The sequence below is a fragment of the Vanellus vanellus genome (assembly GCF_965231255.1).
Source record: "Vanellus vanellus genome assembly, chromosome: 5".
NCBI lineage: Eukaryota > Metazoa > Chordata > Aves > Charadriiformes > Charadriidae > Vanellus > Vanellus vanellus.
In genome coordinates, this window is record NC_138910.1 from 76,435,886 (window position 1) to 76,451,278 (window position 15,393).

At 61.2% G+C, this 15,393-nt stretch overlaps 1 protein-coding gene and 1 long non-coding RNA gene across 6 annotated transcripts in view; one reads left to right on the top strand and one right to left on the bottom strand.

Moving 5' to 3' along the window:
* Nucleotides 1-3,696, bottom strand: part of SSBP3 (single stranded DNA binding protein 3) — a 56,056-nt gene extending 52,360 nt beyond the window's left edge. For all 4 annotated transcript variants that reach the window (XM_082484717.1, XM_082484719.1, XM_082484718.1 and 1 more), the window contains exons 1-4: nucleotides 3,383-3,696; nucleotides 3,170-3,242; nucleotides 2,807-2,868; nucleotides 2,370-2,454 (exon numbers count right to left, since the gene is read on the bottom strand). In XM_082484717.1, coding sequence (XP_082340843.1) covers nucleotides 2,370-2,454; nucleotides 2,807-2,868; nucleotides 3,170-3,242; nucleotides 3,383-3,438 — 276 coding nt within the window. In that variant the 5' untranslated portion in view covers nucleotides 3,439-3,696. The remainder of the gene's footprint in view (nucleotides 1-2,369; nucleotides 2,455-2,806; nucleotides 2,869-3,169; nucleotides 3,243-3,382) is intronic.
* Nucleotides 3,697-4,545: 849 nt separating this feature from the next.
* Nucleotides 4,546-6,799, top strand: LOC309672734. 2 transcript variants are annotated; one of them, XR_014269257.1, is made up of 4 exons: nucleotides 4,546-4,608; nucleotides 5,263-5,389; nucleotides 5,498-5,686; nucleotides 6,690-6,799. It is a non-coding gene; the product is annotated as an uncharacterized lncRNA (long non-coding RNA). The 2 variants fall into 2 exon arrangements; XR_014269258.1 differs by lacking the exon at nucleotides 4,546-4,608 and having other exon boundaries at nucleotides 5,171-5,389.
* Nucleotides 6,800-15,393: the final 8,594 nt, after the last annotated feature.

Below are 15,393 nucleotides of genomic sequence, written 5' to 3' on the forward strand. Positions count from 1 at the left end.
CCCGGCACCGCCGCGCTGCGCCCGGAGCATCCCCCTGTTTTGCCCTTAGAGCGGAACAGTAAATACATCGTCTTTGGGTAAACAAACACCGTATTTCGGGCAAACACTGAGTTGGCCACGCAGAGGTTGCCCATCGTTGGCCAAGTGTAAATACGATGCTCTACCAATCCGGGAGAAGACTTGTATCGGGATATTTTTAACCGCAACCGCTGTATGAAGTGATTCACGACTCGCTGGTCCAGCCCTGTTCGGGGGTTCGTACCCCATTTCAGCCGCCACGCGCCGCTGATGGGTTGCGGGGTTTTGGTGCTTGATAAAAACCTGCATTTCTGCGCCAGCGCCCAATCGGCGAAGCCGGCCGCCGCGCTCACCGGCACCGGCAGCCCGCCCCGGCAGGGAGGCTGGCGAGAAACAAGGCGCTATTCACACTCCCCCGGTTATCATTGGGTTCTTTGGTCAATATTTAAGTTTTGGCCGGGTAGGTCCCTCGCCCTGTAAAGTACACGCCGTGCCGGGAAAACACCGCTCCTCGGAGAGCGACCGTGCCGTGAGCATCCACCAGCGGCCACACCGGGCAGGAGAAGCACAACCCCCAGTTTTGAGGCCAAAACACGCCGGGGGAAACCAAAGCAGTGCCACCAAGCCATGGCACAAGGGAGTGACAAATCTCCTTAAGCGTCTTGGCGGTAAAACCCAAAAGGTAAAGCACTTGGGGCTGTTACAAAACTGCATTACACCGAGAATTAAAAACAATCAGCATTGTGTCTATTTACTGTAAGCTTAAAGCAACGTGTATTAAAGAAGTTTATGCGAATCATCTAATGCACTCAGGCCTATTGTTAGAATTATTACCAAGCTGAAAAAAAAAAGATTAATGTCTCTAAATACACTAAATCCTCAGACACGATGAGGAGGCTGCTGCGAACGGAGCATTACCGTGTCTTGGTTGCTAATGTCATCTTCACCTGTGGCTCTGCCGCCCAAAGATCTACCTTCGCCTTGCTCCTCACGAGCAACCGGGCTCCAAAAAAAAAAAAAAAAACCTTAGAATTTGGCCCGAAACGCCCAGGAAGCGAGCAGCTGCCCACGCTGAACCGAGCACCGGTGGATGTGCCACCAGTTGTCAGCTCTGACCCTCAGTTCAGGAGTTCACCATCTTAATCCGACCCAGTAAAAACATGCGATGCAGAGAACGGCCGCGGGGAGGGCCGGGACAGATGGACAAACCTCCGTCAAGCAAACACCCAGATCCGCTCCGCTGTGCCCCGGCGGGGACAGGCATCTTTCCACCCCGGGGCAGGGAGGAGAGGCTGCTCAGAAACCAGCCCCGGGGCGACCGACCGCCGCGTCCATCCAGCGCCAGCAGGATGGAGCCCCGCGGAGGTCCCCGAGACGTCGGCCCGGCGCTGCTCACCGGCAAACCCTCGCGCATCCCAACCCAGGCATGTCGAGGCAACGAGAAACTCGGGATGGGAGGAAAAATGGTTTCCATACCACAGGCTCCCGGGAGCAGACAAAACCAGCTCCTGCTACAGGGTTTAAACTCACTTGACTGGGGTCCAAGCCCGCAGCCAGGTGACTAATCCTTTGATGCAAATTCCTCCCGACGCTGCGGACGCGGGCGACGCGCGCGGGACGGGAGCGGGCAGCCCACCCATCGCCCACCGGAGCCGAAACGCCACGCATCCCCGCGCCAAGAGGCATCTTTTTGGGAGGCACCTCAGCACCTGCATCCTGCCCCAGGAGCGTCATCCCTGGGTCAGGCTAACACCAGAAAACAACCCAAAACACCGACAGACGACATGCACGCCCATCAACCAAGGGGGGGTCTGCAACAACACCTTCAAGGAGCAAACACCTCCACCTTGCTGGTGGCGAGGGAGGACTCGGGCAACCAAGGAAGCCCCCAGCCTTGCCAAAGGCAGGGAAATATTTACCGGGGCATTCAACAGCATTTTGGGGAATCCCCCACCGCAATCCAACCCCTGCCCACCCCGCGAGGTGTCCTCAGCATGAAATATCTCACCATCCATCCTCGAGAAAACACTTTGTTGTCCATCGCTATGCAAAAACTGCTTAATTCTACCAGTAGCCTGAATGTCTTTAAGTGCTTATGATAAGCATCTGAGCTAATTTACATAATTGCAACATTATGAAATACTGTTCAGTCAAATCAGAACGTTGTTGGTTAAAAGAAAAAAAAAACAAAAAAAAACAAGAAGAAAAAAAATAACAAAACAAAACAAAACAAAAACCCCCAAAAACAAAAACCACCATGCTTTTGCCAGTGGGTTACGTCGGCTCTCGGCGCGCCGGAGAAGCCCCAAACGCCGTAATTACCGCCCTGGGATTAGAAACTTGTTACTCACGTAGTCATGAAAGGCTTTGGCTTCGCTCGAATGTTCACAAGTGTCTCGCCTTTCGGGAGCTGCGCAGTAAAGGTCCCAAAACACGCTGCGTGGCGGGGGGAGGGGGGGGGAAAGTCGAGAAGAGGAGGCAGTTACTTCAGTGGCGCTTGGTGGAGGGGGGACATCAGAGGTGACCCATTGGGTCCATGGTTGGGGAAGGGACCTCAGATGGATGTGGCCACCATCTGCTCGCTCCCGTGGGGCGTCGAGGCGCGGCGGGGCGGCTTTGCCGCCCTGCCGCGCCTCGACGCCCCACGGGAGCGAGGAACCGGAGCGGTTTTGGGGTGTTGCTGAGTCACCCCGTCACCGGGGGCTTCGCCCCCATGGGACCACGCTCCACCGGTGCCACCACCCCCGAGGTGTCCCTCCATCCCCCCCCTCATCCCGTGGCTACTTACCACCACCAGGAGTGCAGGAAACCGGGGGGTTCACCCAACGTGATGTTCTTCTCCCACCGGATCTGCGGGCGAGAGGGAGGCGGGGGATGGTCACGAGTGGGCGTGGGGGAGGGGAAGGGTTCCCTCCTCCTCCTCCTCCTCCTCCTCCTCCCCCCCCCTTCCCTCCGGCTCCACGCGCGCGGCGACCCACCGCCACCGCCCGCCCCGCACCAAGATGGAGGGCGGGCGTTTGCGTGGCGTTGCGTGCGGCGGCGGCGGCGCACAAAGGGCGCGGGGGGCGGCGGCGGCGGGAGCGGTGGCGGGAGGATGAGGAGGAGGAGGAAGAGGAGGGGGGGGGGGGACGGACGGACGACGGGGACTCACCTCGGACAGGAAGGTCTGCGCCGACTTCTGGGCGCCGACGTGCAGCAGGTACTCGTAGACGTACAGCGCCAGCCTGCAACAGCCGAGCGGAGGGTCAAGGAGGAGGAGGAGGAGCAGCACCGTACCACCACCCCCCCCCTCGCCCCGGCACAAAGCCTCCCCGCTTCACCCCCCCCCCCTTCCCTTCCCTTCCACCGCCGCCGCCGCGCTTACTTCTCCCGCGCCTGCCCGTCCGAGGGCACCGCCGAGCCCTTCCCTTTGGCGAACATGGTCCGCGCCGAGGAGGAGGACGGGGTGGGGTGCGTGTGTGTGTGTGTATGAAGGGGGGGGGGACACACCGCCGCCGCCACCGGGAGCCGCTCTACCCGCCGCTCGAAGGGAGCGCCGCGGGGCTGTCAGAGCGCCGGCCGCCGCCGCGCCCCCATCGCCCCGCGCTGACTCCGCCGCCGCTCCGCTGCGCCCGCCGCGCCGCTGGCCGCGCACCCGAACGTGGCCGCGCCGGGCACCGCCCCCCCGCCGCCGACGGGCGTTCGCCGCCGCCAATCAGCGGTCGGGAAGGGAGGGGCTAAACCGCGCCACGCCCTCCTCCGGAGGCGGCGGGCAGCCTCCCGCCGGGGGGGAGAGGGGAGACGCGCGGTCCTAACGTCCCCCCGCTGAGGCCGGCGGGCGGCGCGGCTTTGGGCAGCGCGGCGCCGCGCCGTAGCCCTTTAAGGCGCCGGGCCGCGGCGCGCAGCGCCCGCTGATTGGTCGGCGCCGCGGAGACCTCGGAAGGGGGGCCTTGAAACCGCCCGCCGGGCGGTGAAGGGGAGCGGGGTGGGGAGGAGGGGGGAAGCGCGTCGGTGCGCCCGGGCGGGCGCTGCCTCTGGCTGAGGCGCCGGGCGGGACCCGCCGGGGCCGGACCGGAGGCGGTGGGAGGCGGGGGCCGGGATCGGCCCCCGCCTCCCACCGCCTCCGGTCCGGCCCCGGCGGGTCCCGCCCGGCGCCGTTCACCCCAACCCCGCGGCTACGGGCGGTTACCTCAGGGCCGGGCTGTGAGGAGCCCTGAGGGGAAGCCTGGGGGCCGGCCTTGCCCCGGCTGCCAACTCCAGTCACGGGGCGGCCGAGGCTTGCGGCGGGGCCCCGCTGCCGGTTTTGCTTGGCTGCCCCTTAAAAAAAACAAGGAGGGGGGTGGGGGTGGCTTAGATTGGGGGGGTGGGTGTCCCTCAGAGTGAGCTGTGAGGAGCGCTTTCACCTCGCACGGAAGGGGGGGGGGGGGGGGGGTGTTCGCTGGGGTTTTGGGCAGGGGCGTGCTGCACCCCTGATGTGGGAGCAGTGTGAAAATAAGGGCTTTAAAAAGCCTTCTCTCCCCCCCCCCCCCTCCCCCCCATTTCACCACGCACACAGGCCTCACCTCGACCTCGCCATACAAGAACCGGGCAGCGATGGAGGCTGCGCCCTGGGTAGGGGTTATGGGATTAAGTGAGGGGGGTGGGTGTTAAAATCGGGAGGTGGCGGGCACGGAGCCTCATCCTGCAGAATCCTGTGCCCCGTCCTGCAGAATCCTTGAAGGAGTTCGGAGCAGGGCCCGTAGGCAGGGAGGCTCGGGGCGGAGGAGGGTAGAGCTGCTGCGCCCCGTGGGAATGTTCGTGGCCATCGGGACCTGCCTGAGCAGGGCCGAACTCGCTTTAAAGCAAGGTTTAAAACAAACCGGGGTGGTGGTGTTTAAAAAAAAAAAAAATCTCTTTGCAATGCGGTAGGTCGAAAAGGATCAAAACTTGAAGGCATCCGAGATCCTCTCTTTGGAAAGAGGAAACCTGGCGCTGCGCACCAAAGTTGTGCTTTGCAGGGGGGGAGGACGAAGGAGGCGTTGGGGCTCCGCTCTGTGCACGCCTTTGTGGCAGAGAGCGGAGGGCCAGGCCAGGCGAAGCCCAGGCTTTTGTGTCTCCCCACCCTTCACGGCCCTCTGCTCCTCCAACGGGTTTTAAAAATAACTGGAAGCCTCCCCCGGGACTGAGGCTATGGGATAAATGTGACCCTCCAGCAGCACGTGAGGTTTTCACTAAGTATCCCCGGTTAAAAATAATACCTTCATATTCTCTACCTTCCATCTGGAGGTGGAGAGCGTTCATACCACCGGCGTGATGGGTGCTAGCAAAAAGGGCCTCTCTGTGCCCAGAATATCTCCCTGCCCCACTCCACTGGGAGCTTGTTTTCTCCTAACTCCTTGATTTTCTGGGATAGGTGAGTATACAAAACCCAGCCACCTCCTCTCCCCGACCCCTGGGGTAATTACGGACATGGAGCTAGCCCAGGGAAACGTGATGGGAGTTGGGATCTTTCCTTCCTTAGGTGCCTTCAGCGTTGTGATTGCAGGTCTCCAGCCAGGAGGGGAGGATGACTCGGAGATGCTCAAGAGGAGAGAGCAGCCCGGGGAGGCTGGGAAGCCACCTCAGCTCTCCCTCCTCTCCTCCGGACCAGCTCTGGTTCTCGGCTGTTGCTAGGGGAGATGGAGAAGAGCGGTTGATGGAAAGCTTTCCCGTAAGTGGCACCAAAAGAAAGTATGAATATTGCCATTCCTGGGTGGCAGAGCCCGACCTGCCAACCCTCAAACGCTGGCATAGCGAGGGCAGAAACTCCCAGCCCGTGTGAATTCACCAGGTACCGGCCCTGCCTTCGCATCTTCCGCGACCTCACGATTACAGCAAATTATAAGCCAGTGCTTTTGGACCAACTTAGCTAAAGATCAGAAGGGAGATTAATTTCATATCATCACCACCACAGAACGCAATTAAATGGCTCTGCGAAGTTTTAGCGCAAGTTATGACAGGAAATTTAGGGGGGGGCGGGGGGGGAGAAATCCTCACACCCGAAGCCAGCAGCTCTGTCTAGCTGCGTCGCAGGAGGACGTACCGAGGCTACTGAGCACTCCCAAGGCTCTGAGGACGACCTGTGGGCTACCTTACTGGGCCGGGCTTTCTCTTTGTTGGGAGTTTTTTTCCTTTGGTTGCAGAAAATGAGGCACCAGAATTCATTAAAAACCCCAAACCAAGAGCCTGGCTGGTTGTTTTAACCGCTCGCCCCTGGGTTTCTCCCAGCTGTTGGGGCTGCATCCCTCGCCCACCCGGCGGGTACCCAACAGACCCCCACTCCACCGAGCCCAAAGGCAGGAGAAGGTGCTGGGGGGGCGAAAGGCAGCGTTTCCTCGGCACAACGGGGAGAAGGCACGCATGCACCGGGTGCTGCCGGTGCCTCGGCCGGCGCTGCTGTGGGATCCCCGTGGGCAGGCTCCCTGTGGGCAGGGATGCACAGCAGGAAGGACAGGTTTGGGAGGGAGTAGCTGTGGGAAGAGTGGCCTCTCCACGATGCATATTAACGCTCTGCTCGCTTTAATTGCGGTGGGACCTATCTGGCGGAGCCATTAGCATGCAATGCGGAGGAACACGTATTTTTGGGATGCCTGCCTGGCTCGCAGGCTCTCAGCCACGGGGAGGTGGTGGGCTGTGGGATGCAGGGAGAGGTGTCTCGTCCCCCCCCTCCCCAGGGACGCCGCTGGAGTCGCAGCTCCTTCCTCGAGCCCCTGAATCATCCCCGCTGCCATCTGCTGCACCCTCGCTCTTCCCCGCAGATGTCCTTCTTCCTTCCCCAGAAGGAGATGAGAACCGAGGACGAGGTGCCAAACGCGACTTCAAACAGCATCTAATAAAACACAGGATTAATTTCTTCTGACTGGTGTTCAATGGCTCTGATTAAGCAGAGCAGGATTTAATTAGCTCGTTTGGACTGCCTCGAAACCTGTGCCAAAGGTGGGGGAGTCTCAGTGGCCGGGTCCCCCCAGGCCCCGACCGTGAGCTGCTGGGGGGCTGGCAGGACCTTCCCCCCATGGAGCAGAGCCCCTGCATGGCCTGCCATGATGGCATCTCCTTCGGGATCCCCTGACCACCCTTTACCACCCGGGACGGGTGCCCTCAACTGTGCTTAATCCCAATGACACCCACAGGCAGGCACAGGGGGACAGGGAGGAGCTGGACGGGGGTGATGGGGACACAGACAGGTTGGTGGCCACACCAAGGGGACAATTGTTTCTTCCCAAACCGTGTCTCATCCTCTAAACCCCGTGACTCTTGGTATAAACCAAACTCATCCTGCCACCGAGTCCTTGAATTTAAAGTAACCCTGTTCTCTCCCTGATTTACTACCAGTTGCTCCTCTCCCTCTCCCTCTCCCTCTCCCTCTCCCTCTCCCTCTCCCTCTCCCTCTCCCTCTCCCTCTCCCTCTCCCTCTCCCTCTCCCTCTCCCTCTCCCTCTCCCTCCGCCTGTCTCCTTTAACCCATTTCATTATCTATGCTAGCTTAGGCTTGTCTACGTGGGAACATCACGGTGAAGATACTGCAAAATAGACGGGCTGTGAATGTAAAGCGCGGCAGCTATTCCCCGGCAGCTTCCCTGCGTGGTGGCTTGGGTTCCGTGCCCGCAGTACCCGCGTTAGCCCGGGCTGCAGGCAGGCACTGCAAAGTGCCCAGCGGGAGCACCCATGTGGGATACCACGGGGCTCCCGAGCTTTCCCGGGCTGTGGGGAAGGCTGGGATGCAGTGCTGCATTCCCAGAGAGGGCACTCCTGGGATTTTTAATGCTGCGGGTTCCCGTCATTGCAGCGGAGACAATCTAGAGGGAGAATGCTGGAAGGGAGAAAGCGCCAAAGATAACAGCCGGGCAGCAGGACTTCGTCGTCTGAGGAGCACGGACAACTCGCGAGTCACAAACTCGCGCTCCGGGGTGCGGTGGGACTCCCGAGGAAAAGGCAAAAAGGCAAAACCCAAAATGTCAGACCCCCGTCACCCCATAGCCCTGACGAAGCGTCACCTCTTCCCACTGCCGGGCAGGTCAGATCCTCCTGGTCTCCACCCACCTTGCCGCCAGCCTCTATCTCCCTGCAAGGGATGTTTTGCAATTAAATATCCCCTCCCCACGCAAACCAGCACGCAGGAGCTGTGCTCTGTGTCCAACCCTGCTCGTTCCCTGCGGCTGGGCTCCGGTGGCAGCTATGTGGGGCCGAGCAGGGCACCGGTGTGGGGCGAGGATGCGGCAGGGGTTACATATAAGTGCTGCCTGCAGGTCTCCTATGGCAATGGTATAGCAGAGACCTTCCTGGGGGTCCCAGCAGAGCTGTGTGTGCCTGCAGCCCCTACAGACAACGGGATGGTGCCTGTCTTGGGGTTTCCCCCTCCGGGGGCTATCCGTCATCCCACAGGGATGGCCTCCAAGCTGTGCTACCCACCACCCAGCATCAGCACTCCTCAAGGGAAGGGTCACAGCCTTGAAGGGGTGGCAGTGGCTGTCAACTGCCCTGGGAGCCAGGCAGAAACCCCACTGCACCAACTGAGTATCTGTCAGTGGTTTCCTTACCCCCCTGTCCTCGGCGAGGAAGGGTTTAGGTGGGGAGCAGGCGCCCGGCTGGTGTTACGGGATCTAAATCCAGCTCTGCTGGCTCCGGACTCGAGCCTCCTCGCTCCGCCGGGGCAGTGCCTTCGGGTCCTATCGCTCCCGTTTCTTCTCCAGGCTGTCCCTTATCTGTCACCTCTCCCATCTGTCCCTGCCTGATAGGCGCCGCCGGCAGTGCCCCGAGCCAGCTGCCCCCGCCGGCGCCCTGCGAAGGGGAAGGAGCATCTCTTCGGCTCTGTTTTCCCGGGATGCTTCACGGAGCCGGCCGGAGGGTGACCTTGGGTTTTGGAGCAGATGTCACCACTGCTGCCACCGGCCCCACGGGTGCTCCCACACCAGGGTGGGTGGGTGCGGAGCTGTAAGTCTGCTGCGAGCACGGTGGCAGTACCTGTATTTATTTTAGGCAAAAAGCTGCTGCAGGGTGAGCTGTGGTCCGACCGGCTCTGCTGCCCGTGAGCGTTTCCTCTGCCACTCCTGGGAGCTTTTTGGGAGAAAGAGGGACCTCAGGAGCTGGAGGAGAAGCTTCCCAGGCAGCAGCCTGCCATAGGAGTGAGCATCCTCCGGGACAGTCGCCTCTGCAGCATCCTCCAAGGTTTCAAAACCACCTTTTGCCGTGCGGAGGCCCTGCCCCGGTTCTGCTCGCACCCCGGTGAGGGGACCTGCCTGGTGCTTATCCGTCCCGTTGGCTGCAGGATGCTGCAGGTATCGGGCTCGCCCCCAGGCCATGGACCACGTGCCCTTCCCCGCTCCCACGCTGCACAGAGCACCCCTTTTCCTAACTCAAAAAAAAAAAAAAAAGAAAAGAAAAAGCCTTTTTTTCCAGCCCACGTTTTCCTGGCTTGCACCTTCACTTTGTCACGTGGAAACGCTGTGACCGTCTCTCCCCCTCCAACCTTCTGGCGGGGAGCCGCTTCCCCCCCCCTTCCCTGCTTTCACCTCTACTGTTTTAAGCGCGGTCTCTTCCCTCTCCCTCTGAGCGCTCATGGTTTGCGTCTAGCCTGCGCGACTTGCTGACCCAGCACTCCTGCCTGCTCCTCCATCCGTTTTGCCTCCACGTGTAATGCACCTCCGTGATCTTCCCGAGGAAGGACGTGCCGAGCGGGGTCACGGTGCCGCATCAGGGGCTGTCACCGTGCAGGGGCCCCCATGCACCATCCCGTGCGGTGCTCGGGGCCCTGCACCTGGGTTTTCCTCACCGTCCACCCCGGTACTTGGCCCAAACACCTCCAGCGGTGTGGGAAACCCCAAAATATCTAATTAGGGGGCTGACTGCAGGGCAGCGACGCAGCCAGATGAGTGGGGAGGAGGCAGGAGCTCGTGACTGCCTGCAACCAACAGCCTTGGGGGGGGGGGGGAACACCAGCCCAGATGTGAACACCAGCCCAGATGTGAATAGCCCAGATATGTACAGCAGCCCAGATGGGAACTATAGCCCGGCTCTGCCCATGCCACAAGCCAAGGGACACTTCGTGCAGGGGCTGCTGCCTCAATGCCTCCTTCTGCCCCAAAAATCTCTTGTCCTGCTGCAAGCGCTGCTTGTCCCCAGGGCTTTGCCGTGTCCACGGCCACCGCCGTTGTCCCAACCGGTGAGAAACAGGAGAGCCACCGCACGAGACCCAGCCAGAGCCTCTCCGGTTTTGATCGGCGGAGGCGTAGGCTGCTAACCGCAGGGCCTCGTTAGCTTAATGAATGAATTTCAAAGCTGGGCTTTCAGATGAGTTTTGGGCACACGGCAAACTCTTCGGCAGCACCAGGCTAGGACACGGTCTCGGTGTCTCCGAAAAGCCTCATCTTCTGGTTGCTGAGCGAAATAATAACGAAACCAGGGGATTCTCATAAAGGAAATCAGCAAAGACAACTACTTTTATATGTGCGCTTAAGTATTTAGGTCAGTATTTTTAGAATAAATAGCCGTGGGTTGGTTCCTATCTTTTCACTTTCATTTTTCACACTTCAGCTTCATTTTCCCGAATCTGGTTATACTGAAGCAGCAATTGGGGTGGTTTTTTTTTTCAAAGCGCTCACACCTACCAGCGCGCTGACCTCCCCGGCTCCCGTGTCTCCGCCGGCTCCTCTGGCCCTTTCTTCTTCCCAGCGCTATTAGCGCAATTTGGGGCTGAACCCGGTCCCCTCTGCCTTACAGATTTCCCTGAGAGCGGGCGAGGGAAGGGAGGGACAGGTTGGGGGGGGGGGATGGGATCAGCTCCATAAGGGAGTGGGGAGCTTTGCTGGTCTGGACTGGGAAGGGGGTGCCCGTGGTGCGCGTGCCCCACGATGGATGCATGTGGCTCCGCGCACGGCTCCAATCCTGCACCCAGTGCCACCCAGTCCCTTCCCCGAACCGGGGGGAGCCCCGGCTGCGAGCTGGGCGTTGCACCCTGCAGCCTGCTATTAAAAGCAAACCATCTAGAAGAGTTCTTCGGAGCGAAAGCGGCTTTTAAAGGAAACATTGGCAGCCTCGTTTGGCTGCAACAGCGCCTGCTTTGCTCACGGCCTCCAAAATTAGAAGAGGCTCAGAAACTTAAGGATGGATGTTACTGCAGCGGAGCGGAGTGGGGAGGGGGGGACAAGGGGACAAGGGACGGAGCTCGAGTCTGCTCAGCCTCAGCTGTGCGCCCCCAGAAATTGGGACGCTGCTCCATAGCCCATCCATACAACCTTTTTTTTTTATTATTATTTTTTATTTTTTTCAGATGGGGGAGGAAGATAAGATCGCCGTGGGAATGGAGGATGGGGAGCAATGCCCCGGCTGGCGTGGAAATCCCGAGCACGCACGTGTGGCCGGAAAAAGAGGCGATCTCCGCTGTGCTAAACACGCTCCGCGGGAGCGACGGAGATGTGCCAAAGCCTCTTCATGAATTTGCTCCTAATAAACATGCTGCGGATGGGGAACGAGCCTTCGGCTCACCCCGGCCATGCTCCATCCCCACGAGCTGGGGGGGCTGGGGGGATGTGGGGCACGTCCCTGCTGGTCCCTGGGGCTGGGGCCGGGCTTCTGGCCCATGCTGCATCATTCCTGGGGGAGTTTATCCCGAAATAAAGCCCTCCTCCTCCCCCGGCTCAACAGCCGCTTCACCTCCCAGAGTTATTCACAGATAAACTCCATAAATTTGGGGGACAGCCATTTTATCACTCCTGGCAGCTCCGTGCCTTGCCTGCCACAAGGTGAAGCCAAGGGAGGTGGGAAGGGATGGAAAACCAGCTCCCGGGAGAGCCGGAGCATCGGAGCATCCGTCCAGGGCCGGCTCCGCTCCGGGACAGCCGGGGCCACGGCCGGCCGTATCCTACCCCGGCTCTCGCCGCCCTCCTGGGGTTTGGGAGGCTTTGTTAGATGCAGGGAGGCGCGAGAGGAGAAAACCTCCTCCTCTCTTCCTTGCCTCCATGGATGATTTATTTCAACATGCGACTCCAGCCTGTTTTGCTGCATCACTCCAGGCGCTTTATTGCCTCTGGTCCGGGCTGGCGACATCCCCGCACCCAGCCCCGGCTGCCCGGGGGCAGAAAGCAGCCCCTGCTACCGGGGCTGGTGAAAATACCAGGATGCTCCCAAGCTTGGGTGGTTAGTTGGCCTTTCCTGACCTCCTAGAGCAGCTTCCCTTCTCCCGGCCCCTTCCCCAAACTGTCCGTTCATGGCCGCCGGCTGGTCCATCGCCGCCCGCTGGCTCCCAGCCGGGGATGTTTAAGGTGCCCATCGCTGGGGTGGATGCAATGTCAATGCATCGGGACTGTTCTGCTGGAACAACACCTGTAAAAACAAATAAACTAAAAAAAAAAATAAAAAATATCTGAATATCTGGCCTTAATTTTACCCTGCACTGACAAAGCTGCACGGGTCTATTCATTAGTGAATGTCAAGCTCTAACAGCCCTGCGAGCTCCCAAAGTGATGTGGCCAGTAGCCACGGTGGCCATGCAGGCAGCATCTTGCTGCAGACGGCCACTGCTGCCGTCGCGGCCGGGCACGGACCCGCACCGGCCGCATTCCCACACGGCACACTGAGCCCCAGCCCCTCCGCAGGACTGTTCTCCCACCAGGGCGCTGCTGCTGCTGCTGGCAATTTGGGTTTTCAATTTTAATTGTGACCCAACTATAGTTTGTTTTTTTGTTGTTTTTTTTTTGTTTGTTTGTTTGTTTGGTTTTTTTTTTTTAATTTCCAGGTTGCTGCCAGCCCGGTATTCCCTTTTCCCATGGGAAAGCCAAACCCCCGGGCGTGATGACTGCTGGCGATGCTGATGGGGAGGACGGCAGAAGGGCTCCCAGCAGAGCAGGGCACTGTACCCCCCCCCTCCCCCCCAACCCAAAAAATAACTCCTCCATTCCACAGCCTTCCCGGAGCGCAGAGCGGCCGTCGAGAGGGGCTGGACTCGATGTCTAAAATTTTCCCTATCTTCTAATAAGGCTTTTTTTTTTTTTTTTCCCCCTTTTTTTTCATCCACCTGGGCCGGGCTGAGATTTCCACACCTCGGTGGCAGTGCCGAGCTCTCGGCACGGCGCACATCCAAACGACGCCGGCGCAGGTCAGCGGCAGTGGGTGCTGCCACCCCCCCCCCCCCCCACCTCCTCTCCCACCCCACCGATATTTTTCGGAAGGAGTCACTCGCCCGCCCTGGCGTTGGGGTTTCTGGGTCCCGCCGTGTTTAGGGGTTTCCTGTTTACCCGCGCAGCTGCGCCGGCGGTTGGAGGTCGGTCGGTTGGCCCCGGCGTTTAGCCGCGATGATGCCGAAACATCACCGGTGCTGGAACCGGCTCCTCGGCCGGCGCGGGGTTCAAGGCCTTCCCCACCGCCGGTTCCTTGGCTGCCGGCTTGCATAAAACCCAACCAGCCAAAAAAGGCCTTTGACGGAGGAAGACGGCTGCAGCAATCTGCCGGTGGCTGCTGCATGCGCATAATTAATTAAATTGCATAATTAATAAGGTTGCATTATTTATAAAGGGCTGGGGGACGTCCCCGCCATAAGCAAGGGGCGAGTTGCCGCCCTGGCCCGGCGTGCAGGCGGAAGCAGAGGCGAAGCCCAGCGCTGACAGCACCCACGGCCACGGTCACGCGTGGGAGCGCTCTCCCGTGGGGGACCATGCATTACCCACCCCCTTCCCCCGCCGTGTGTGTGTGTATATGTGTGTCTGTGTGTCCGTCCCGGGGCCGGGCTGGCGCGGGGGCAGAGAGCAGAGTGGGGCGGCGGGACCGTGGGGCGGCCGTGGGGCCGTCCGTGTCCCCCCCCCCCCGCGCTCTCTCGCCCCCCCCTCCCCCTTCCCACGAGCAGCGCGGCGCCGCGCGGGGCGGGGCGGGGCGCGGAAGGGGCCGCTTGAAACCGCCGCGCGCTGATTGGCGGAGCGCTCGCCCCGCCTCCTCCTCCTCCTCTACCCCCCGCCCCCCCCTCCCTCCCGGTAGGGGCCCGGGGGTGCCGGAGGGCTCCGTCCAACCCCTCAGCGCCCTCCCCCGGCCCCGGCCCCGGCGGCGGGCGGGTCGCAGCCGCCGGAAGGCCGCGCCTGTGTGGCGGGGCGGGGCGGGGCGGGGCGGGGCGCTGAGCCGGGGCGGCCGCGGGCACCGCGGGGGGGTGGTGGTGGGGGAAGAAACGGAGGGGGGAGCGCGGGCTGCGCCGCCGCTCGGAGCAATGGCGCCCCCTGGCGGCGCGCGGCGCGCCAGCACCGCACGGGCTCCGCGGTGTCACTGTCCCCGTGTGCCCCCCCCCCCCCCCCCCCCGCGTGTCCCTGTGCCCCTGGTGCTGTGTCCCCCCCTCCCCCCCGGGGGTGTCCCTGTCTCCGTGCACACCCGGTGTATTGTGCCCATGTGCCCCCTCGCGTGTCCTGTGCCCCCGTGTCCCTCTTCGGGGGTGTCCTGTGCCTGGGTGCCCCCCCCCGGGTGTCCCTGTCCCCGTGCACCTCCGATGTCCTGTGCTCCTGTACCCCCCCGTGTCCTGTGCCCCCGTGCCCCCCCCCCCCTCCCCGGTGTGTCCTGTGCCCCCCCGGGTGTCCCTGTCCCCATGCACCCCCCGTGTCCTGTGCCCATGTGCCCCCCCGGGGGTGTCCTGTGCCAGACATCCCCCCCGGGTGTCCCTGTCCCCACGCACCCCCGTGTCCTGTGCCCATGTGCCCTCCCCCAGGATGTCCCAGTGTTCAAGGAACCCTGGGGTGTCCCCATCCTCAGGGACACCCCCGGCAGTCCCTGTCCCCGTGTACCCCTGGGTGTCCCTGTCCTTACAGCCCCCCCGGGACTCTCCCTGCCCTCGTGGACCCCTGGGGCTGTCCCTGTCCTCAGTCCCTGCCGGCACCGGCCACCAGCAGCAGGTCTGTTCCTTGGCACCTCCCAAACCTTCTCCAGAAGGTCCCGCTTCCCACTGGCCTTTCCCCCTGGTGCTCCCCATCCCCGTCACCGCCGGACGCTGCACTGGTGCCCCACGTCACGCGCCGTCCCCCTTTGCCCACCAGCGTTCAAACCAACCGCGCTCGTGCTGGGCTTTAACGTTTGAAATAAACCCAAAATTAAACCCCGCAGCGAGCCGGAGCCCGGCTTAGCCTAACGGCACACGGCCTCCCTCCGCCTCCCCATCGCGGGGCGGGCGAGCCGGCCTTAGGAAATTAAGTAAATACCAACGGAGGAGTTGAAAAATAGGTTACCTTGTAATTGAATTTTTTTTTTTTTTTTTTTTTTTGCCTGCAGCTAAAGAAAAATTAACCTTCTTGCTATCTCCTGCGTGTTTGAGAACTTACCGGGGTGTGTAACAGCCAAAAAGGGTGGTGTGACAGCTCCTTGGCCCGGCCTTTTCACCTGCCTGCTTTCCCAGCTCGCCTTTTTTTCTTTTTTCCCC